Raw genomic sequence first — 22,334 nt, forward strand, 5'->3', positions numbered from 1 at the left:
CACAAAGCGAGGCAATTTGACAGCCCCACAGCTTTATGTCATCCCTGGCACAGGCTGGTACAGCGGGGGAGCAGGGGAGGGTTTTGTCCCCACCTCCACCCTGGGAGCAATCCCCCTGCAGAGGAGCAGCAGGGGCTGCTCCAAAGCCCCTGCAGTGACTGCATGTCCCAAGGCTCTGCTCAGCAGGAGCTGTGTGCCCAGCTCAGGGCACACCAGCTCCACCAAAGAGCCTGCCCTGGCAGTATGGAGAGCCCAGCATCAATATCCGTGTGCTGCACCAGCCTGCACCTTTTTCTGTGGGCTCATCCTGTTTGAATCAGTTACTAATGATAAAGGGCACTATTAAGTGAACACTGCATTAATAATGCTGGCAAGGTTTCAAGTCTACAGATGTTATTTATAATGCATGACTAAACAAATACGTATCCCCTTTGAGACTGAGACTCAGGAGCAATTTACTGATTTCCTGTATAGGCTAGTTCATACAGAGATTTGAGTAAATACTGCTTTTGAGTGTCTTGCTTGGATCTATGCTCTGGAACTGTAGTAGGCAATTCTATTAATGTTTAATTTTAAAATAGTTTGAATATGTGTTTTCAGATTATTAGATACTGCCCCTTTCTAGTTCTCATTGAGGAATACATTTTTTCTGTATTGTTTCTTTAAAGAAAAATAAAATATTCAAAGAATGTAGCCTTCAGCTACACAACACGGTGGAAATGAGTAGAAAGGTTAGAGAAAATTCTGGGGAAAAAATGGGCTTAGCAAAAGCTAAAATAAATCTATTTAAACCCTATATCCTCTCCTTTCCATCGGTTTTTGAAATTAGTTAACCTTATTTATGAAATTTAGTTGAGATACTTTGTAGATTTAAAATGTTTCTGAGTAATGAATCATTTGATCTGTGATTTTGTTTCTTTTCTGCCTCTTATAATATTGCAGGTATCCAGAGGCCTTCAAAACTGAAGAAAGCTGTGAACTCACAAAAGTCTCTGGTCCACTCTGCAGGCTTTTATATACATCAAGAGAAATAGGAGAAATATTTTACAGCAAACTAGAAGGGTCCTAAATTAAGGTACTTCCATGTAGAGCATCTCTGTTTAATTAATAATGCTGATCATTGAACAATAATAATTTGCTTCAAATTTCTCAGATAATTTAAAACAAAGCAGTGATAACACTGTATAGACAGACAAAAACATAATTTCTGAAATACCTCTTATCTGCTTATTCTTCTCTTTCAAATTCTGAAATTAAAGCAGTTGAAAATAATACATACTGACATGTAATAAGAGCTGACTGCATGATGCCCAAATAATTTGCTATAAAAATATCACTTACCATTGCCAAGTATCTTCTTATTTAAATCTGCTATTATCATTTCTTCTTGGATTTGAAATACGCAGGAGAGTCCATTCCCAGTGTGCTAAATACTTGAGAAAATAATGAATGCGGTGTAACTCCACAGTGTTTGGATGTTTGACTGTAATTCCTAAGCTTTCAAAGTGACTACTCAATATAACAACTTTTCCTCTGCAGAAAATGCCTCGCTATTTGCCAGCAAATCTTTAGTGCTTTAGATTGGGTATTTCCAACTACCGCCCTACTTGCTAGGCAGATGTGTATAAAAGAGATGTTATTTCACTGAATCAACCACTGAGATCGTAACCCTTTTCCTGTACCACAAACAGAAATATAAAACCTCAGACTTTCCTTTTGGACTTTTACTGACTTGTGTCTGTTGTAAGAAAGCAAAACACAACTAGTCCAAGCACTAATATATGGAAAATGTGTTAAAACGTTTTAGATCATCTCATTGCTTCTCATTCCTGCAATTCATTGGTTAACTGGCTCCTTCTGTGTTTATGTAGTTGCATGGTACAAATACAACACCTAAACTTCTCGCCCAAAGTTGAAATGATTCATTTATTACTTTTTACACCACCCCCAGGAAAAAAAAAAAAAAAGGAAGAAAGAAAACACACAGTGCTCATTTAACCCAAGTGAGTGAAAACGTCTTTCATAAGGTCTGTAAGGGCTTTAGGAGGTTTTCCTTTGGTGAATAAAGTCTGTGTAGTGGAGGGAAGAGCTTTGTCTGAGGATGGCAGAATTCAGGCTACAGCAAACAGATGAACTAGGATCCTTTTGCTGGGTGAAAATAAGGTAATAGTAAAGGAGGTGCAAGTGTAATTTATTCATATGAGATCAATTGAGATGGAGTCATTGTTCTGAGTGGAGGCAGGACAAGAGAGGAGGTATTTTTGTGAGGGTAGTGTCTTGCTCTCTGGAATTAGATCAACATTATTTAGGTCCTTTTGTGAGGTGATTATCTATCTAGATAATACATAGGCTTTCCATCTTCTGGGTGCTTATAAATATTAGTTAACCACATTAATTATAACCACAGTGGGGAAAGCACGAGCAGAACAATAAATGAGGCCCACACTAAGAAGTGGAAAACAGGATTAAATGAAGACATTTCCTCTGCTTCTTTTTCTGTAGTGCAGGGAATGGGGCTGTGTGATAAGGCATCATTCCATGGGATGCACCACCCTGATCTCTGATACTGCCTGTGGGTCCAGTCACTGTTAGACAGAGGGGATTACAAGGGGTAACCCTTGTTCTCCCAACAGCTCTGATGGGACAGTTACTCTGCCTTCATTCATCCTCCTCTCCAGATGGACACTTCTAGTCCTAACAGCTTGTTTCAGGACCACAGCTGGAATCAGCATGTCTAGACTAGCACTGATTTATTCTTGGCTCTCAGACCTATGTGCATGCTACTATTCCATATGCTTCCTGTTAGAGAGGTAATAATGCCATTTCACAGCACAACTTCAGTTTTTCTTTCTTCCTCCCCCTTTTATTGTAATTAGACATTATTTTGCTTATGTAGGGAAATGTCCTGCCCCTGCTCTGAAACAGATCAAACTTCCAGAAAAACAAAATAAAATTCACAAAGGAAACAGTTAAATTTTCTAACTGCCTTCACTGTCAGAGAAAATGCTCAACATATTTGTAAGTTATATAAAACTGCATAAGTTCATATTTTCCTCTCCTGATTTCACGGCCCAGAACAGCAAAAGGACCTTGTGACATCTCTAGGCTCTCAAGAGTTTAGTAATAAAAATAAAAATAATCCTCGGCAGAAAACAACACTCCACACCCTGCTACTGCTGAGCAAATGAGTTTCCCATTTTCCTCACTTATCCTCAGACTAAACAATGTTAAATTTACAATTCTGACATCTATTTATAGCAGGCACTCTACCCTAAGAACCACAGAGGTTGGCGTGTATCATTGTCCTTAATCCCCAGGCCAGTTTCAACCTGGCATGTCAAGCAATTAGGAGAGAAACCTCCTGCCTTAATTAATATCTAAGCAGTTTAAGCACTGAGGCACGATAAAGCCCCAAGGTGGGTGGTGTGTGGGGGGTGGAAGGGGGTGTTCATCTGCTGTAAATTAACCTCTGATGTTAGTTTTCCATGTTTACTCTGAATAGTAATTGCTAACATTAACAGCATTGTGGGCTTCTGTCGGGGGCCTGCAAAGCCTGGGAAGAACCTGTAGGTACTGCAGGGCAGGGAATTCCTGGGGCTCCAACTGTGCTGATCATCCTGACAGCACACACTGAGGGAAGAAAGCTGGGAATGTGCCTGCAGGAGGGGAAAGTGGGCTAAAGAGCCAAGTGGGGAGCAGGGGGGTAACTGGTGTGAGACTGTGGAAGCAGCAGAGGGTTCTTTGGGAATGTAAATGCAGGGGTTGAGGAGAGAGAAGGGATTAAAGGAGGAAAGAATTCAAGTTGGGTGCTAGGCTGGATTGAGCAAGTGGGTAAAGGCTGAACACAAGGTGCTGGGTATAGGCATCAGCTGAGCCTAAGCTGGATAAGACCTAGCACTGGATTGGGCTCTGCAGACTGGGCTTGGGAGAGCAGGGAGGTTCTGTGAGGAACTGAGCCTTTCCATTTTTCTCTAGAGCAGCACAGAAATTACATTCAGGCCTCGTGCTCAAAAGGAGATCATCCACAGTCTGATTGTCACTTGTCTCAGTAGACATGACAAAGTGACAGATACCATCCTGCTAACCCTATCTGCAAACTCAACAGCTGAGGAACAGAGAAGCTGTTTAGAAAAAAACCCCTTAATTTGAAGGATATCATTCTGATACCCTTTAAATATCTTTCACTTTGTTTATCAATGCCCCTAAATACCATTTAATTTCTTTTTCCCTGTGATTCCCATTTCTTTTCACATAAAGAAAGCAAAATACCCTGATCTTAAGATGAAGAATACTTTGTCGACATATTTGGTGGTATTGTTGTTCTTTCCAGTATTATTCTTCCATCCATCTTTAATATAGCCTGACATTTTGTTTGCTTTTTTTGACCACTACTGTGCCCTGAGTAGAAGTTTCCATTAAGCTGTCTGCAGTAACGCCTAGATCTTTTTCTTGAGTGATTTTGCAAACCATCAAGTGTATGTGAGTTGTTCAAATTGTTCTTTTTAGTACACATTACCTCACGCTTGCCTACACTAAATTTCAGCTGCCATCTTTTTCCGTCCCTTCTTTTAGGCTTTTGTTTTGTTTTGTTTGCTGTTGGGTTTTTTTTTAAGTCATGGCTTTTCTAAATAATCACATAGTTCCCAGTTATGCTGTCTCTGCTACTGTATGCTTGCTTTCCAGATGAGTAACAAAGAGATTAAATTAACCCCAGTTTTGGTGTAGGTCGTAGGATCTCCACTTTTTAATATCCTTCCCAGCTCAAAATAACCATTGACTTGTGTTTTTTTATTCAGACTTCACAACTTTCTGAGTCATAATATATTTCTTAGTCCTCTGCTATTCTTTACCCTTAGAAACTTGATGACATTTAAAATAAACATCTAGGTTATATTCCCGAAATTATACTTTTATCCATTGTTCTAATGTCTTTATTAAATAATTTAATAACAGTTGACTGTTAGAACTTACTCTACAGGGACAAGTTCAGCCAGAGTAGCTATAGGCAAAGCTAGAGTTTACCTAGAGGAGCAGAATGGCAGGACAGAGAGAATCAAAGTCTCCATTCAGCAGAAGAGTTTCTTTCAACCTCTCCAGAGCTGCGTGGAATAATCCTCTCACAGCTGAATTCAGAAAAGCAGCTCTCAGGTGCTCTTAGTCTAACTACAGAGCCCAAGCACGTTCTTCTGTGCAACAAATGTCACTTCTCCATCTTCCCCTCCCTGCTTCCTCGGCCCCAGTGGAACAGCTTGTGCTGCTCTCAAAGTGCTCAAGCAACGAGAAATGAGAACAGGAGTGGGGTTTGAGGATGCAACTCTTTTCTCCAGCCAGGCCACCCACCCTCACTGAGATCTTGGATGCAGCCTTGAAAATGAGTGCATGTGCCAAAAAAGCATCAAGGAAGAACAGGATCCTTACTACTGAACAAAGCATTAAATGAGCACTCCATGTCCAATTCTGGCACCCGCTCATTTTAGCACAGCTGGTAACAAGGTGGGAAGAGTTCAGAAAACCACTATAAGAAGTCCAAGGAGTGTGTTTTGCAGTAAGAGACGAAAGAATTTGTTTCATTTTCTTCCAGCAGATTGCTGCAATGTGATGTCTTTGCTGTCTGTGTACATACCGTCATGAGACAGAATTCAGAGCACTGGAATGTGAAGGCAGATGCATTTGAATCAGAAATGTGGTCACATAAAGTTCATCATGAAGGTAATTAGAACTTCCTGGAATGTTTATTCTGCTCTATGCAATTTGCCACAGCAGGAATATACTGGTTTTGGCAAAGTGGCTGATCTCATCTCAACATTTAGTACTCTCATGATCAATTTTGGGAGCTACGTTTCTGTTTAGCACTTTTTCCAAAAGCCTGCTTGGTCATTCATATTTTGCATTAATGTTCTGGACTGGAAGAATGCAATGTAGTAATTGCCAAGATCAGGTGAAAGGAATTCACCTCAATAATGGTTTGTTTTCACTACCTAAGTGAAGCTATTAATTGTAAGTTACTGTGTGTTGTCCTGATTGTACTCAACAAGCAAATGTTACATAGCTTAATGAAATGTGAGACTTAAACCCAATACACTTTTTATTCCATAACCAGTGGCTTATCATGATAATATATTTTTTGCAGTAACAGGAACTGTATGAGACAAACTGGTTTTAACTGTGGCAAAGGTGAATTCTCTTTGATCTCTAAAATGCTCTTTCAAGGAGACTTTTTAACTTCAATGAGCAAGGGAGAAATGTATCAACACAAAACTTTACAGACTTTTATTGAAGAATATAACTTTGGCTATATTTGTCTCCTAAATTGTAATGATCACTGTTTATTTCTGTGGGGAAAATAACCTAGGTTCACCTGCAGAAGCTTAATATCATATTGGATTCTCCCCAGGGAGAGGTAGTTCTGCAAGTTTAAATATATTTTGAAGGGCTTTAGTTTGTGTTCTTCTCTTTCTCTGTAAATTTGGTTTCATGGATGTATTTTCTGAACTCTTTAAGAACTCCTTTCGTTGCTTATCATTTCAGTTTCAACTTCATTGTCCCGCCCTCAGGAAACTTACCATAGCCAAGCATGCTGTTATGTTGAAGCACACAGAATTCCAGGTGACAAATACTCTCCTCATGACAGTTACACAGGGGGATTGTTCTCACTTAATTACACTGCTCGTTGGCAAAAGTTGCTGACCTACCCTGGCACAATAATAAGTTCTCTTTTGTAGAATACCTTCAAATATATTTGAAAAATTACTATTGTGCATTTATACCAATTCTGACATCTTTATAACAACAACCTGATATTATTGCTGAAAATGTAAGATTGTTATAGGTTACATGGGCTGACCAAAAAACCTTCACCACTTTTTGGATTATATGTAATGCTTAACTTCTAAAACCAAACAGCAAATGGTTGTGTCATGTGTCAGGCCAAATGTGTGGTATAAATTGACTTTGCCTCAATTCTTTCCGTGATGAATGAACGTTCTGTTCTCAGAAATAATTGCTTGGATGAAAAGGTCGCACACATCAACCATAGAGTGCAAATGGTTACTCCCCAAATCCTTGTTAAGCTAATTTCATAAGAAGCAGGAATTTGTGTTGGTGTTTCTGAATGCTGTATGAAGCCCAGTGTTCAGAGGAAACCATTCAGTAGTCCCAAACCGTGGCACTGTTTAAAATCAGTTGGCACTTACCGACAAAATTCCGTAACCGCCCAGCACGGCACAATCAGCTGATTTATAGTTAGATATTAATTAGCAAGGGACAGATAAAAATGTTGAATTTCAAGCACTTCTGGAAGCACTAAAATTTTCAATAAGCAATGGGAACAATAAGCTATGTTGTATCAAAGGTCATACATGTGATGCCATACAAAGGTCATGTAATTATTGAGATAGCTACGTGCACTCCTTTTAAACAAACTGTAATTTGTTTCTGAAAAAGGAATGTGGAGAAAGACGTGAGAGCCAGGGAACTTGTGTCTGGATAAACTGATAACTTAATCAAAATTATTAATTTGATTCATTCAACCTGTGGAATTTGGTGCCATTTGAGAGCAAGCATACGCAGACAAATTTTATGGAAAACTTTGGAATGCCAACATATTTAAGAACAATTAAAATATTTGCTTTGTAATGTTTCTTTGTTTTTCTCATTAGCACCTAATAAACATCCACAATCTACTTCTTACTACCTTTATGAAAGAGCTATGCCCAGTAGGGATAGCGATGCACAGATATAGTGAATGAGGGGAGAGGGCACATGGTACCTGCATGAGGGAGTGCAGAGCAGAATACCATTCCCTGTGTTAGACAGGGAAATGGAAACAGGTTTGTCTTCCTTTGAAACAGTGACCAGAGATACAAATCTCAAACAGAGGGGATTTTTGGCTTGCCTGGTCTGTTTTTTACCTCTACCATGATCACTGAGTTCCAGTGTTGCCACGAAAACAAAAGACAAAGTTTACTAATGCTCCTTACCTGAGCTACAGCAATTTACCACCTATGTAAGAAATTAGCCCAGACCCCATCTTTGTAATTATGGTCTATTAGACATTCTACTTCACAGTAGGGATGATTTAATTTGTACTGCCGTGCAGCTGTGGGTGGCTGCCTCGTCCCATGGTGCTTGTCTAGGTGATTACCACGGCTGACTGCTTTCTTCAAGGGCTTGCCAGGCCAGAGTTAACTGCCCTAAGTCTCTGAGATTTGCAGTTTCATACTCAGCCCTTCTCTTTTATCCTGATTGGCTTCCCCTCCCAAGACAACAAAGCAGGAGGCACTCTTTAGTTGCCTTTCAAGCTGCCTGTTCTGTCTAAGAGCTTGAATGCTGATGATCTCAACTCTGCCTGCTTGGGACTCCCAAAATGCATTCAGCTAATACCACAGCAACCTGCTTAAATTATTAATGCAAGTTAGTTTGATTCAAGAACAAAAAATGTTTTATTGGTCATAAATATTTCTTACAGTAGGGTGACTTCTGGCAGAATTCCTGGTTAGATCCAAAGCTGGTGTTTCAATAAGAAAGCCTTAAAAGTAAATTTCAACTGCCATTTTGGCAGCGAATTCACAAAACACAGTAAAATAGATTAGGAATTTATCATAAAACTTATGCCAAAAGGTTAAAAGTTGCTTTTGTTGTAATTATTAATTATTGACCACAAAGTTATCTAGGTCCTCCACTCAATATGCTCTGGAGAGAATTATCTATCACCTTGACTGACTTAGGAGCAGCTAAGAGCACAGCTCATAAGCTGGGCCATCTTTAAGCAAATTTCTAGTTTCTCTGTAAGACTTGTGACTAGAACCCGAGGTCAGCTGGATTTGAGGACGTGCAGAAAGCAGAAAGGGGAATGAAGACAGATAAGAAAAAGGGTGGATGGTGGAGCAGTAAGTATAGCTAGAGTGTTATTCTGGATCACCATGTGATGCTGTGGAGCCATTTATAACCAGACCTGAATAAGTCCCTGACCACTACAGATTACACTGAAAGAACTAATTACTTCAGGTAGTTTAAAAAGAAACCAGTTACATGAGGAAGAAAGAAACTCTTACATGAGGAAAGATTGTTCTCCTGCATATGCTGAACTGGATGTGATTTGTGTGTCAGCATTAAAGTTCCCAATGTGTGTATGTGTATATAGCAGCAATTCATTTATATTTCTCTGTATGTGTTTATTTTCATGGCAGAGTTGAATTCTCTGGTTATTTTTGAGACTATAATACATCTTGGGTGTTCTGGCTATAATGATGCTGCCAAAATTGTCAGCAAAAAGACCGGAAAAGCTGATGAACCTTAAACTTTTCCCCAAACAACTGCTCAGTTGTTTCTTCAGGATGTAGAAGAAGCAGAAAGCCCAAGGAAGAAGAGTGGTAGGAAACCAGGGAGGAAGGACAGAAATTTCTGTCTGACATGGATTTCTAAAAACTCTGTGTTTGATCTTTTAGTGACCCTAAAACAATAATCCACAGTAATCAGCATTTTAGGAGTTTTAAGATGTTTGAATATAAAGCAAAGGTAGTTCAAACTTCAGTGCTTTGTTTATTCACTAGTTTCTTGCTTTCATTTTGCTTAGGGATTTAATATCTTTATAAATCATACAGGTAATGTTTTGAGAAACATCTAAATATGATTTTTGAAAATTATCTCTTAGACTAAGATCTCCAAAGGTATGTGCAACATAATTCCTGACAGTTTTAACATGAACAAACTGAAGCAGCAGATCTTCAGTTTCTCAGGACTGGTGTCTCTTTTGCGAATGGGACTTGTGCTAAGGGCTGGTTAGGTATTTTTGACTAGTATGCCATATAATTAAAAAACTAAATATATGTATAAAAATAAATACTACCATGGATAATTCTTACTCCCCTCTTTGGGTTTGTCAGACCCACAAGGACAGCACTGTGGTTTGTGGGATCTTCTCCTAGCAACTCCTATTAACGTCAGAATTACTTGGCCAGCTGAATCTTCATACCCCACACTAAGAGTTTACTGTTTGGCATTGCTTTATGTGTAGATTTCATATGCCCATATCTCTGGCTATTTGCACCAGGTTTACTTCAGTTTTTTGTCATCTTACAAACACTTTTAATAGCTTCATGCTATTACTTACTGCGCTTTTCTGCTGTAGTTCTATGTGCTCGGAAAAAAACAATGAAGATGAAGATATGGTCCCTGCCCCAAGGAGGTTATAATTAAAACAAGACCAGCATTATAGAAACATATATTCTAGCTGGCCTCTAACTGGATGGTCTGTTTAGTTTTGTTTTGACGTATTGTATGAAGCAGCATTTAACAGATGTTGGGAAATGAGCTCTCTGAGCTTCTCATATAAACTTAGAAATTCATGTGTATGAATTAATTTCACCACTGAATTTGGGTATTAATGTCATCAGACATTTTTAAATGTTTGTGCCTATTGTGCTGTACTTTGAATCCTCCTTGACAGAACACATAGAAACTTCCCCAGAGAACGTACCTCTGTGGTAATAATACTTTCTAGCACCATACTGACGATTCTCTTCTGTTGAGTGAAAGATGCTGCCTTGTACAAGCCCAGCAGTGGGAAAAATAAAAGGAAGAAAAGTGTCAATTGTTTCACTACATACACTCTACACACAGTGTCAACCAAAAAAACCCCCAAAAACCCCAAAGTGGAGAGGTTTCCCTATGTCTTTATGCCAAGTTGTCCCTCTTAATGCTTATTTATCATGCAAATCCTGTAGGTGATACCCTTATGGCTGCTGAAACAGCACACATCCAGCAAGGTGACAGATTTTCCCACTTCTCCTCTTTGCCAGGAGACTCAAGTGTGGAGGATTAGATTCCCTTTTACAGCTTCCAGGGCAAAGGCAAACCAGCATGAAGGGGGGAGCTGACAAAGCAAGGCTCACCCCTCTGTGTGGGCAAGGAAATAAGGCAGGTCAGGCAGAGAATGGAGGCAAGACTCGGGACAAAGCCTAAAACAGAACAGAATTAGAAGGGAAGTGTAGCTGATAAAATGACACAGAGATTTCATAATTTCCACTTGTATTTAATGTATTTTGCATTTCACATCTGTATGCTTTTTATTTTGTGGCCTCCTTAATTTTCGTACATCGAAGTCTTAAGTGTTTCTAAAACAACAGCTATGGTTTTAAAAGATCTTTTCACACCCACCCCACTCAAATTATAACAGATGTGCAATATTAATTTAGGATGATTTGGCACAGATGTTATCAAAATCACCCTCTTACCTGCCAACTCCACCAAATTTTCCAGTGCTTGGATATTTTCTTCCACTGATGTGTGGAATTTTATTGTAATGTTCTCTGTGCCATTTTCCCTCAGATGTTTTATCCAGTTACTAATCCTGCATATGGCTTCTTCCTCTACCAGCTATCTGAGCTAAAAGAATACTTCATGACAATCACTGAGAGAAAAGCAGCCTCTGAAGATACTGATGTGATTAGGTGTGAGCCCAAGAACTTGTGCTGAGTGCTAGAAGAGCACTTTATAACCACAGTAAATCAGTAAGTTTGGGCTAGACAACATGGCAGAGAAGTGATGTGATGTGAAATATAAGTTGGGGAAGAATGCAAAAGAGAGGGAATTGAAAAGGCATATTTAAAACTGGATTTTCATTTTCCAGTGTTACCAAAGTGTGAGTTAACCAGTCACCTTTTCTTTGCTGACTCTGAATTTTCTCCCTTACTTCACTATTGTGCTGCTAACACACAACTGCAGAGCAAAACGTGCAGATATGAGCACTCTCTGTGCCTCAGGCCTGTGAAAAGCCATTGTAACACAGCACTAAATTTGAACTAATGCACCCTGTCCCCCAGCAAGGGCTAATAGCTCAGGATTGGCTTCATGCTAACAGCTTTTGAGCTGTCTGGAATGGAGGCAAAGCCAGTTTTATCTTCCCACAATGTACTTTGTGGAGCTATCTATATTGGGTCTAATTTGGAAGAAGCATTGAAAGCTTTCTTAATATGACTGTGCCATACACCAACAAAAAGCAAAGTGCATTGCAAAGGAGGGAAGCATCACTGCCCATATTTCATGATATGCAGTATTAGGACAAGAAAAAGCAACCCAGTGGTCAGGTCTGGAGTATGGTTCAGGTCTCCATTGCCTTATCCATGAGAAATATTGTGATTCTAACTGGAAATTGCAGGATTGTTCATATTCTCCACTAATATTCAATCCTCTAATTCTTTATATTAAATCCTGTGTTTATCAACAAATGGATAAGTTACAAACCCTACACTGAGCTCTACACAGCCTGATTTTTTCCTAGTTTAATACCAACAGAATCAAAGCAGAATTATGTCAATCTGTTGTGAAAATGTACATAATTTTTATTTCTGTAAATTGGAGTAAGCAACAACAGTGCCCCTATAAAAATATGCATTGGTCATCACACATCAAGTTTCATATCTTTACACAGAAAGTGAAGGAAAAGCTCCCAGTTTCCTCTAAGTATGCTTTGGTTACAAATTACTTAATGTTCCAATTAATTGAAAGAAGCTGATTGTACCCAATTCACAATGTCCTACGTTGCTCTGTCCACCTTTGTGCTTAACTATATTTTCCAAAAACATGATTTAACATTAATGACATACCGTAGCCCAGAATTCAAGTCTGTTTTCACTTGTTTTCCTTCTGTGGCATTGTATTAGGGACTCACTTGGATTTACACGTTTCAGGTTGCTTCACAGATGGAGCAATAATTCTGCTGTTTAGAAAGATGTGCCGCCATCGGGTGGCCGATATTAAGAAGTGCAAAAAAGCAAAACAGCTTTTAAAAGAAAAATTGGGAAACAGGTAAGTATTTGTATTTGTTATCGTGAATTAGATGAATTATAAATATCTATTATATATGCATAAATCTGTGGGGTTAACAGTGCGAATGGAATCAGGAATATTGATTCAATCCTGTTTATTTTCAGCTCAAGACGTCCTTTCCAACAAGCACAAAGTGATGAAAACACACAAGTCTCCAAGCCACTTTTAATCAGCCCCCAGTTCCGACATTACCTGCTTTTGTACTCATTTCTGTATCTGTTTATCTCTTTGTTTTTCCTCTAAATCTTTACAAAACTTGTTTTTGTACAGCCTGCATTGCTTTCCTTCCACACAAACGCACACACAAACACTCCTGCCCAAAACATCAGCCAGCCCAGGCACTCTGCCCACACAGCTCTCACTCCTGCATGAGTTCACACGAAGCTTTGTTTCAAAAATGGTTTTGGTTTAAAGCCTCTTCTTGTTTCCTACATTTGACCCAGAGGAAAGAGACTTAGAGTCGAAATAGCTGCATCTAACACCAGCAGAAGTCCACAATGGCCAAGTTAGAAACACTGCAGTGCATTCATGCAGTTTAAGTTTCACTAGTTTAATATCTACAAAATATAAGTAGATTCATGTCAATCCATTGTGAAAATGTGCAAATTTTAACCTCAATGTTGAAGTATTAACAGACCCTCTACAAACACATCACACATCATGTTACAAATCCTTACACAGAAAATGAAAGAAAAAGGAAAAGCAAAAGCAAAGGTTCCTAAAGATCATTTCCTGTATAACAGCCCATCTATAATAGATCATTTCCTGTATAACAGCCCATCTATAACAGATCTGTAAATCTTTGCACACAAGGAGTGTGATTCAAAAGCTGTCCTCTGCAGTGCACGCCCTCAGAGCACACCTGCATGTCACAGCACCATGAGCTGGCTGCTGCTCTGAGATCCTGTATGCCAAGTGCCACTTAGCTGATGCTGCAGTCTGCTGATTTAACTTAAATTGAATAAAGGCAAGAACTTTGTAAGCCTTGCCTGTGGGCTTCAAACAGACTATTTGGGAATAGAGCTTAAAGATCCCTTCTTTTGTGAAAGTTTAGTGGGTTTGTTTTGGGAAAACTTAGAAAGTTTTAATTGACTTTATTATAATCATTGAAGATCTTTGGAATCTTTTATGAATGGAGATCTATGTAGTATTTTACTCGGGTATTCACTTCCTTTGTGCAGAAAGAGCCTGTTCTTGTGGTACAGTGAGAGATGAAATAAATATACATTTAACTCAATGGATATAACGGAATGTCATACATTAAAAGATTCTCTGTGATGCTTTTTCAGCTTCCATATAAAGAAAGGTAAATCTATGAAGTAATGATATCTGTTTTCCAAGTCTTTGCATTTTATGCTTGGTTGATTTTGTTTTTTAAGAATATGTGAGTTTTGGCTGAAATTTGTACCCTTCAAAGGCCTTTTCTTTGTTTAATTTCATGTGGATTTTCTGTTGTTTAATTAGGTAAGAACATAGACTCCAATCTTTTTCTTACTGGGATAAACTTACAGCATCTCATATTTATTTTCTGTTTGGCATTTACTGTCATGAAACTTGTGGGTGCCTAATTTTCTTTGACAATTTTACCTTACTCTCAAACTTGTTAGAAATGACCATGTACTGGAAAATGCTGTGGGTGAGAGGTAAATGGAACATGGTGATGCATGGAAAAGGCTGTTGTAAGTATCTAGTGTGCATGACTGTGCTCAAGTTCTTGGTTACTTGATATTTAAGTGTTTAGAATACGTGGACAAACATAAAAAGCTCAATTTATATCCATGAATTAGAAGACTATTTCAAGATAAAAAAATCTCATTTGTGATTTAATAATTGGCAATGTTGTGCTAGATGGAGGGTGGAATAAGCTCAACAACCAACTTTCTTTCAGATGAACTTTAAATGTCAAAATATCCCATGATAAATTTGCATGTGCTTGGTTTTCAGTGTTTTGGAAACTGTCCACTGACCTTTTTAAAAATTGTGACACTGGTTTGCCTTTGGAAGAATTGGTTAAATATACTCCAAGAGCCAGCAATTCAATGAAAATCTATATGCAATTATTACTAATGGCAGACTTTCAATTCCATTTTTAAAACAAACATCACTTAAACTAAAATCTAAACAGAAAGAAACAAGAATCAGAGTCTCATCAACCTCTCCTGGCTGTGGTCTTGTGCTTTTATATTCTCTGTCTTTTCATGAAACTCATTCATTCTTGTACCCTTCTGGGAGAGCTTCGGGTCTCTCAAGCATTGTACCATCTTCAGGACCAGGATTTCCTGTAACTATCTCCCAGTGGTTCTGATCTTCTTCAACTTTGTGGGAGTCCAGATAATTGTGACAAATTACTTCAAATTCTCTTCCAAAATAAGACCTGCAAAGTCAAAAGAGAGGGGATAGGCAGGGAGAATTAATATATATACAAATTCAGCAAATCTTCATTACTTGTGAATTGTTCAAGATTTTCTCATTTTTCTCTTGGCTTGCTCAGAATCATCACCATGCACTTTCAAATAACAGATCCTTGCAAGAAACACAATAACCTACTTTGTTTCCTATGAATAATTTAGGAACTTGAAATCCAAGGCAAATGCCACCTTTCTCACCTCAGAGCTAAAAGGAGCCCCAGCAGAATAAGGCCCTGATATACCAACTCAATATGTACAAGCTGGTTAAGCCCTCATCCCCACTTCTCTCTGACTGAGGAAGACTCTGGCTACTCAACTTTTTTAGCCTCAAACTTTCAGACCTTGCATCCTCAAAAATCTTATACAAATCTGCAGTCTTGCTAAGAAGTTAATGGGAAACATTGGTATACTCTTAGCAGTGTTTAATCAATATTAATTTAATGCATGTGTATTAACTGGAATTGTTGGATTAACTTCAATTTGTAGAGACATTGATTCAGATGGACATAAGCATACAGAGCTTTAAGCAGTGTGGTTTTATTCAGTTCCCTTGTTCCTTACACTTCTTAGTATATCTTTTCTTTTTCCTTCAAAAGTAACCCAAACAACTGACATTGCCCAAGATACTCAAAGGGAGAACCACCAAGAAACTAGAGAAAACTAAAAGCATGATATGATAATGGAAAATGAAACAAAAAAAAATCCAAACAACTAAGACTGAGCCAACTGTCTGCAGCAACACAGTGGCCAAAATGTAAAATAAGGGAAAGGAGAATGGCATTCTGCATTCCTCTCCATTTCCTCAGTGTGTTCCTAAAGCACCTCCATTGCTCCTTAGAGTAATTCTTGATGTTGGCACATCACTGTGCACACACTGTGCCAGCTGTAAGTTATCCTTACCACACACAGAAGGTCCTTGGAACGGCTAGGTTGCGATTGGTATAGCAATGAGTAATAATAATTTTAGTTTCTGTCTGGAAAAAAAAGAACAAGGGAAGACACTTGACAAATGTTTTTAAACAAATATTGTGAATAAAGACTGTCTTTAACAATTAGAGAATTTTGACTTTGTTTATTAGTGAGCTGATTCATGTAAATGAGTCTCAGTTCAAGGCTGTAGGGGAACAGTTGTATTTGTGATGCTCTGCTGTACACCAGCACTTCAGGAAGTCTAGGAGTTATCTGGTACAGGGAAAATACTGTATTTGCAAAAGGTTAAAAACATTTGGAAAATCATCCACTTATTGAGATGCCTTGAGAATTTTATTAGACGTTTAATCTACAGGAGCTGTTATTTAATCACATCTCCAAACATTGGAAATGGAATCTAGTGTCTCAAAAGGCCTGAAAAACAGGTAAGTACTGCACCCTCACATGATAAAATGTCAACCTTTTAAAATTTCTGATGAGAAAAACTGAACAAGTCAACCTCAAAATGAACACCAGAAACAAATATTTGTATAAGCAGATTCCCTAATTAAAGAGATTGTTCCTTCCCTCTCCCCCTTCCTAAACGTCAAGGTCAGAACTGGCATAAAGGAAATATGTGAATAAAATGGTAACATTTTTTTTTTCTCAGTAATCCACCTGTTTCAATTAAATTTTCATAATGTTTCCTACAGTTTTATTTTCTTACAGGAACTGGACATCCCTCATATTCAAGACGCAGCTGTGGATCCAAGGCCTTAGCTTGCCAGAAAGTCAAATAGGAAAGCTCAGCTGTCAAAAAGACTTTCTGAAGGCGAGATTTTTTAGCAAATTCTCGAAATGTTTTGTGGTCACTTGCCAGATAGAACTGTAAATAAAAATATATATTAATGATGGTGCTAATGTCAAAGAAACAAGATACGTAATTTTAAAACATATTTTTGAACAAAAATCTTTTCTCTTGGCTCCTGACAGATCAGTCTTCCCAGCTAAAATTATGCAGGCAAAACCCATAGGATAGATTCTATGCTGTTGATAAACTCATTAAGTAGTTATTCTATATGAAGATTAGTGAATACTAACTTAAAATTGAATTTACATTCCAAATATTTTTTATCTCACCAGAGTGACTGTTGAGAAGGAAAAATTTTCAAAGTTGTGGTGACTTATTTTGCATGTATACATATAGGTAATAGTTTATTTGCTTTTAATTTGCAGAGGGAAAGAATGTTACCATTTAATAGAAATCTGCTCCCTTGGAATGATAGAATAGTGCCTGACTTTGTATTCCTGCTATAGATCATCTTCATAAGAAAGGAAATCTTCTCATCTTGGAGTTTCAGAATATTCTGAATATTCAGAATATTCTGAATATTCAGAATATTCTGAGTTGGAAGGACCCACAAGGATCATCAAGTCCAACTCTTAAGTGAGTTGTTCAAAGTGAAAAAACCTAAAATCTCCTTCATGAATTCTTTAATGATTCACAGTCTAACCGTGATTTCTTTTCTTTCCTTTTTTAGATCTCCTTTATTCAGTTGTTCTGGCTAACAGCCCCCTTGGTCTGCACACCTGACCTCAGGCAAGTAGCATAAACTTTCTAATTAGGTATTACTTGTCTTGATCTATGCATGATTCTGAGCCTGTTGTGTGAAGTTAAGATGCTGAACCACTGTACAGCTTTATCTATCTATACTTAGATAAGGATTCAATGCACGTTATCAGTATATGCTACCACTGCCATTTGCAATTTTATTGCCTTACCATTTTGTCAGAAACCCCTCCTTTTGTCCCAATAAGGAAGTTTTGCCCATATCTAAGTGGTTCACCCACTGCACTTCCATCAACACTGTTAAAATTGTAAAAAGGAAAAAAGATACATTCAAATAATCAGTTTTACTATTATTTAGGGGTTTTTGTCTGTTTTGGTCTACAGTTAGACGTTGCTTTGCGAACAATATTTTGTATTGTTTACTTTTTAAAACAGGTTAAATATCTTAACCTAAGGCAGAGGCTTTGACTATTGAGCAGGACTCTGTTCTTCTCTTTCTTGTCCAACAAAGAGCAGCAATTAAATATATATTTGAGAAAGAGAATATGCTGGGTTTTTAGGACAACAGAACCACGTCCACTTCATGGAAAGCAAAAGCAATGACACATATTTCTGCTTGCAGGAGAGTGAATATTAATAGTAGTGGTATTTGGACATGTTTTGTCTGCAACTGGAATATGAGCATAATAAAAACAGCTGCAGAATTTACCAAATGATACAGTGAACTTAATTCTGTTATCACACCTAAGCTGATTTAGAGGTCCTTGGAATTAATCAGAGTATTATGCAGCACAGAATCAAGCATAATGCATGACTGAATACTCCTTCTTAAATAAATTAAATTTACTCAAATTCCTTTGTATATTAGCAAACGTCGCTGCCTATTTCCCAAAACAAGGTAGCTAAAGCTAAAATAATAGCTGAAAACGAGTCAGAATAAAGTACCAGACCTTACAATACAGAAAGCATTTCGACCCATAGGGTCCACGCTCTTGACTGCACTAAGTCCACGTGAGATCTGCAGGGGTTCATCCGAGTACAGGGATACTTCTTCCATGTCAATAGCCAGAGTCACATCACCAGAGATTTCGGGCTCCCTCTCCTTCGAGGATTTGTTGTCTGGGTTCATAAGCAACACAGTGTCTCCAAAGTGAACAAATCCATCAGAAGATACTGACAGCTCCACCTAAATTAAAATTTACACAGTATTTTACAGCATTATCTGAACCTGATATCAGAAGTATTTAAGCACATAAATTCCGTAGCATTCTTAGTGCACGCAGAACAATAATAAGAGCTATGCCATTCCATGGGGGGTCTTGGGGCGATGAACACAACCCTCTTTAAAAATTACCTTCTTGAAAACACTCTCTTGAAGTCTGGCCAATCTCTGTCCTAAAAGTTGTCCTTGTTCTCTCTTACGGATAAAATCCCTCAGGCGCTCCTGTTGGCAAAGGAGAGAGGAGCAGACGTGTTAGCCGGCACCCGAAATCTCGCGTCTGAAGTGGATTTAGAGAGCAGGGGAGCAGGCGGGCGAGGCCTGGGGTGGCGATACCTCCTCCGCCAGTTCCTCCTCCAGCCAGTTCCCCACGCGGACCCCGAGCCTGTAGGACGCCATGGCCGGGCCGGGCCGCGTCCCGCGTCGCCATGGCGACCACGCTGCGCCGCGATTGGCCAGCCGGGGCGGAGGGGCGGGGCCGCGGTTGGCCAGCCCAGGGCGGGGGGAGCTGCGATTGGCCAGTCGGGGGCGGGATGGGCTGCGATTGGCCAGCCCGGGGCGGGATGGGCTGCGATTGGCCAGCCCGGGGAGGGCGGGGCAGAGGGCGGGGCCTGAGCGGCGCCGAGGGCGAGGGGCCGTGAGGGGCCGGGAGTTATAGAGTGCCTGAGGGGGGGAAGGTGTTCCACATCATCCCGGCCCACTGTGAATCGAACACTGCCAGGTCCGCGCTAAACCGTGTCCCCCAAGTGCCACATCTGCACATCTTTTACATGCCTCCGGGGTGGTGACTCCGCCACTGCGCTGGGCAGCTTGTTCCAGTGCTTGACAACCCTTTTCGGTGTATCGGTTTCTAGTCTGAACTTCACCAGAGCAACCTGGGGCTGTTTCCTCTTGTTGCACCACTTAACATTTCGGTCTCTTCTCCCCAGTAGTAAGAACAGCTCGGCTCAGTCGAGTGCCCCTCCTCGGGCTCTTGCCCTTTACAGTCCATATTAGACAAAGAGGTGCACCAGCTTAACGCAGCGAAGGAGTTCACTCCGTTACCACTGCGCTGTTGGTGAATACTGTGAATCATAGAGTAGCTTGCATGGAAAGGGACCCTCAGAATCATCTCGTTTCAGCCGTCCCCTGCTGTTGACAGGGACACCTTCACCTGACCAGGTTTCTCCAAGCCCCGTCCAACCTGGCCTTGAACCCTTCCAGGGATGGGGCAGCCACAGCTTCTCTGAGCAACCTGTGCCAGGGTTTTACCACGCTCACTGTAAAAAACTTCTTTGTGATGCTTAGTGCGAGCGAATGCATCAGGTGAATGTTTTGGTTGTAAATGTTTTGGTTTGTTGTTATCTTTGTTTGGAATCTACATGGCAAGTTAAGCTAAGTGACTATGCGGTGTGTTTATTTACTTTCCAGATAGGCTAAGCCAATGATCTTCAGAGATGGTGTAGATCCTTGCACAACACATTTAATCCCTTTACAATTGTCACGGTTTTCTTGTAAGCTTGCTATTCTATGGTTTCAATGCTGGACAACTTACAAAGTTTAAAAGACAACGGGTTTTTTGCATGGACAGCTGGGCTACATGTTATCGTCAGGCAATTTTGACAGCAATTCACATGAATCTTGGTTCTTTTCTGTTTGTTTTTTAACCCAAAAGTTATTACTGAAAAAGTTACTTAAGCACATCCCGAACCTTTTAAGGGCCCGATGCTATCCATTTTTGTTCAAATAGCACCACTCAGTGTTCAGTTCTGGTAAGTCACACTTTCCTGCGCCCAGCTCTGTTGGCAGCAATGCTGAAACTGTTTAATTAAAATAAGGAAGAAACTTTGTTCATCTTAGCTGAATGCCAAAAGCCAAACACCTTTTTCTTGTTTCAGAATTAAGCCACTTAAATCAATATTCAGTAACATATCATTGTTATAAAACCATCTATTATACTTAGCCGTGGCATTAAGAGCACATGCACTGTCTTGCTGTGCATGTAGCTAATATACAGAATTCACAGCAAGCTTCCACATTTTTGTAGCTTTATGCACTGTCTGTACTTGGTTACATATGCATTCTGATGCAGAGAGAAGTATTTGTACTAAAATACAGTTGTGTACAGAAATATCTCCAAGCATCTCTTAGCAGGACTATCCTTGTCACCTGGAAGGATTTAATTTCTCATTACATAGCATTTCCTGAAAACAAACAAGAAGAGCTCCCTATAAACATGTTTGAAAATTGAACATCTTCCCTTCAGGAAAGGTTACAGGCCTATTCAGCTCAGCTCAGTTTCCTTTTGAGCAGATAAAATCTGTGTTTACTCCTAACAGTTGTTTGCTGTATTAAATGGTGTGAAGAAAAGCTGTGCTTGTGGAAGAAATGATCTATGTTTTGTGTGTAAAGTTATGCCAGAATACAAATTGACCAGAATTAAATGTCTATGTGATTTATTGAAAACAATAGTATTACCCCTTTTTCTTTTTTTTTTTTAAGTCGCTGTAGGTAAAATTATAGCAATCTGCTTTCAGAGACTCTTCTCCTACTGTCTGGAGTTACAGATCTTTTACCTTTTTTATCTTCTCTTTCTGTTTTTTTAATGAAAGGGAGCTAGATGGTTGAGAAAACCTCAAAAAGCACATAGAGTTGCCTAAGCCATTAGTTTACATAAAAGGCTGGCCTGGTTGGACTTTTAATTGCCTTAAGCTTGTCAGAAATGTGTGAGCTAGAGCATGTTTTAAATACTTTAAATTATACAAGCACTGGTATATATCAGAAGTACAAATTATCATGTTTGGTCCAATCAGGCTAAAAGGACAAGGTCTGAACGGGTGTGAACATATATTAAGTCCATGAAAGATGAATGCAATCTTATTTGGAGAAAGTGGCAGAGCAAAAAATACTAAAAATAAGTCATCAAATGACACGTGTTGGATGAGAATGTTTTTAATACCTGCCTTTTCTGCCTTGGGAGTGTGTCTAGGAATTTTTTTCCTGTTTTCTTTTCTTTTTCCTTTTGAAAATTGTGGGTATGCCAAGCTTGATTAACAGTAGAGACTAAATAATACTGCACAGGAGGAAAATGTTCTCTGGAACAATTTGTCTCCTTTCATCTTATTATTTTACACTAGCATTATTCTGACACATGCTATGAATCAGTTTTCTTCACTGTTATTAGGTTTCTGGCTATTAAAGTGATTCATCTGCTTGTTAATAATACAACTACAGTTTCTTATTCTAACCTAGTCTCCAAACACTCCTCTGTTCACAGAAAAAAAGGAATTAAGTTGTTCATGAGATATGATTTAAGGGTTGTTGTTTTGCCACTTGTGGAGATGCCTTGAGTTTTGGCTGTGAATTCAGTGTGGAGTTTTCCTGTAATGCTTGTTGCTGAGAAGCAATAAACCTGTTCATG

At 39.1% G+C, this 22,334-nt stretch overlaps 1 protein-coding gene across 1 annotated transcript; it reads right to left on the reverse strand.

The window, feature by feature from the left end:
- Positions 1–15,033: 15,033 nt before the first annotated feature.
- On the reverse strand, positions 15,034–19,333 carry CFAP161 (cilia and flagella associated protein 161; the record flags this gene model as incomplete). Its single annotated transcript, XM_082290569.1, has 7 exons — positions 15,034–15,202; positions 16,137–16,210; positions 16,873–17,031; positions 17,928–18,012; positions 18,666–18,901; positions 19,070–19,159; positions 19,271–19,333. 7 exons carry the CDS (start codon positions 19,331–19,333, stop codon positions 15,034–15,036), a joined length of 876 nt encoding a protein of 291 aa, XP_082146695.1.
- Positions 19,334–22,334: the final 3,001 nt, after the last annotated feature.

Source organism: Coloeus monedula (assembly GCF_965178545.1).
Source record: "Coloeus monedula genome assembly, chromosome: 14".
NCBI lineage: Eukaryota > Metazoa > Chordata > Aves > Passeriformes > Corvidae > Coloeus > Coloeus monedula.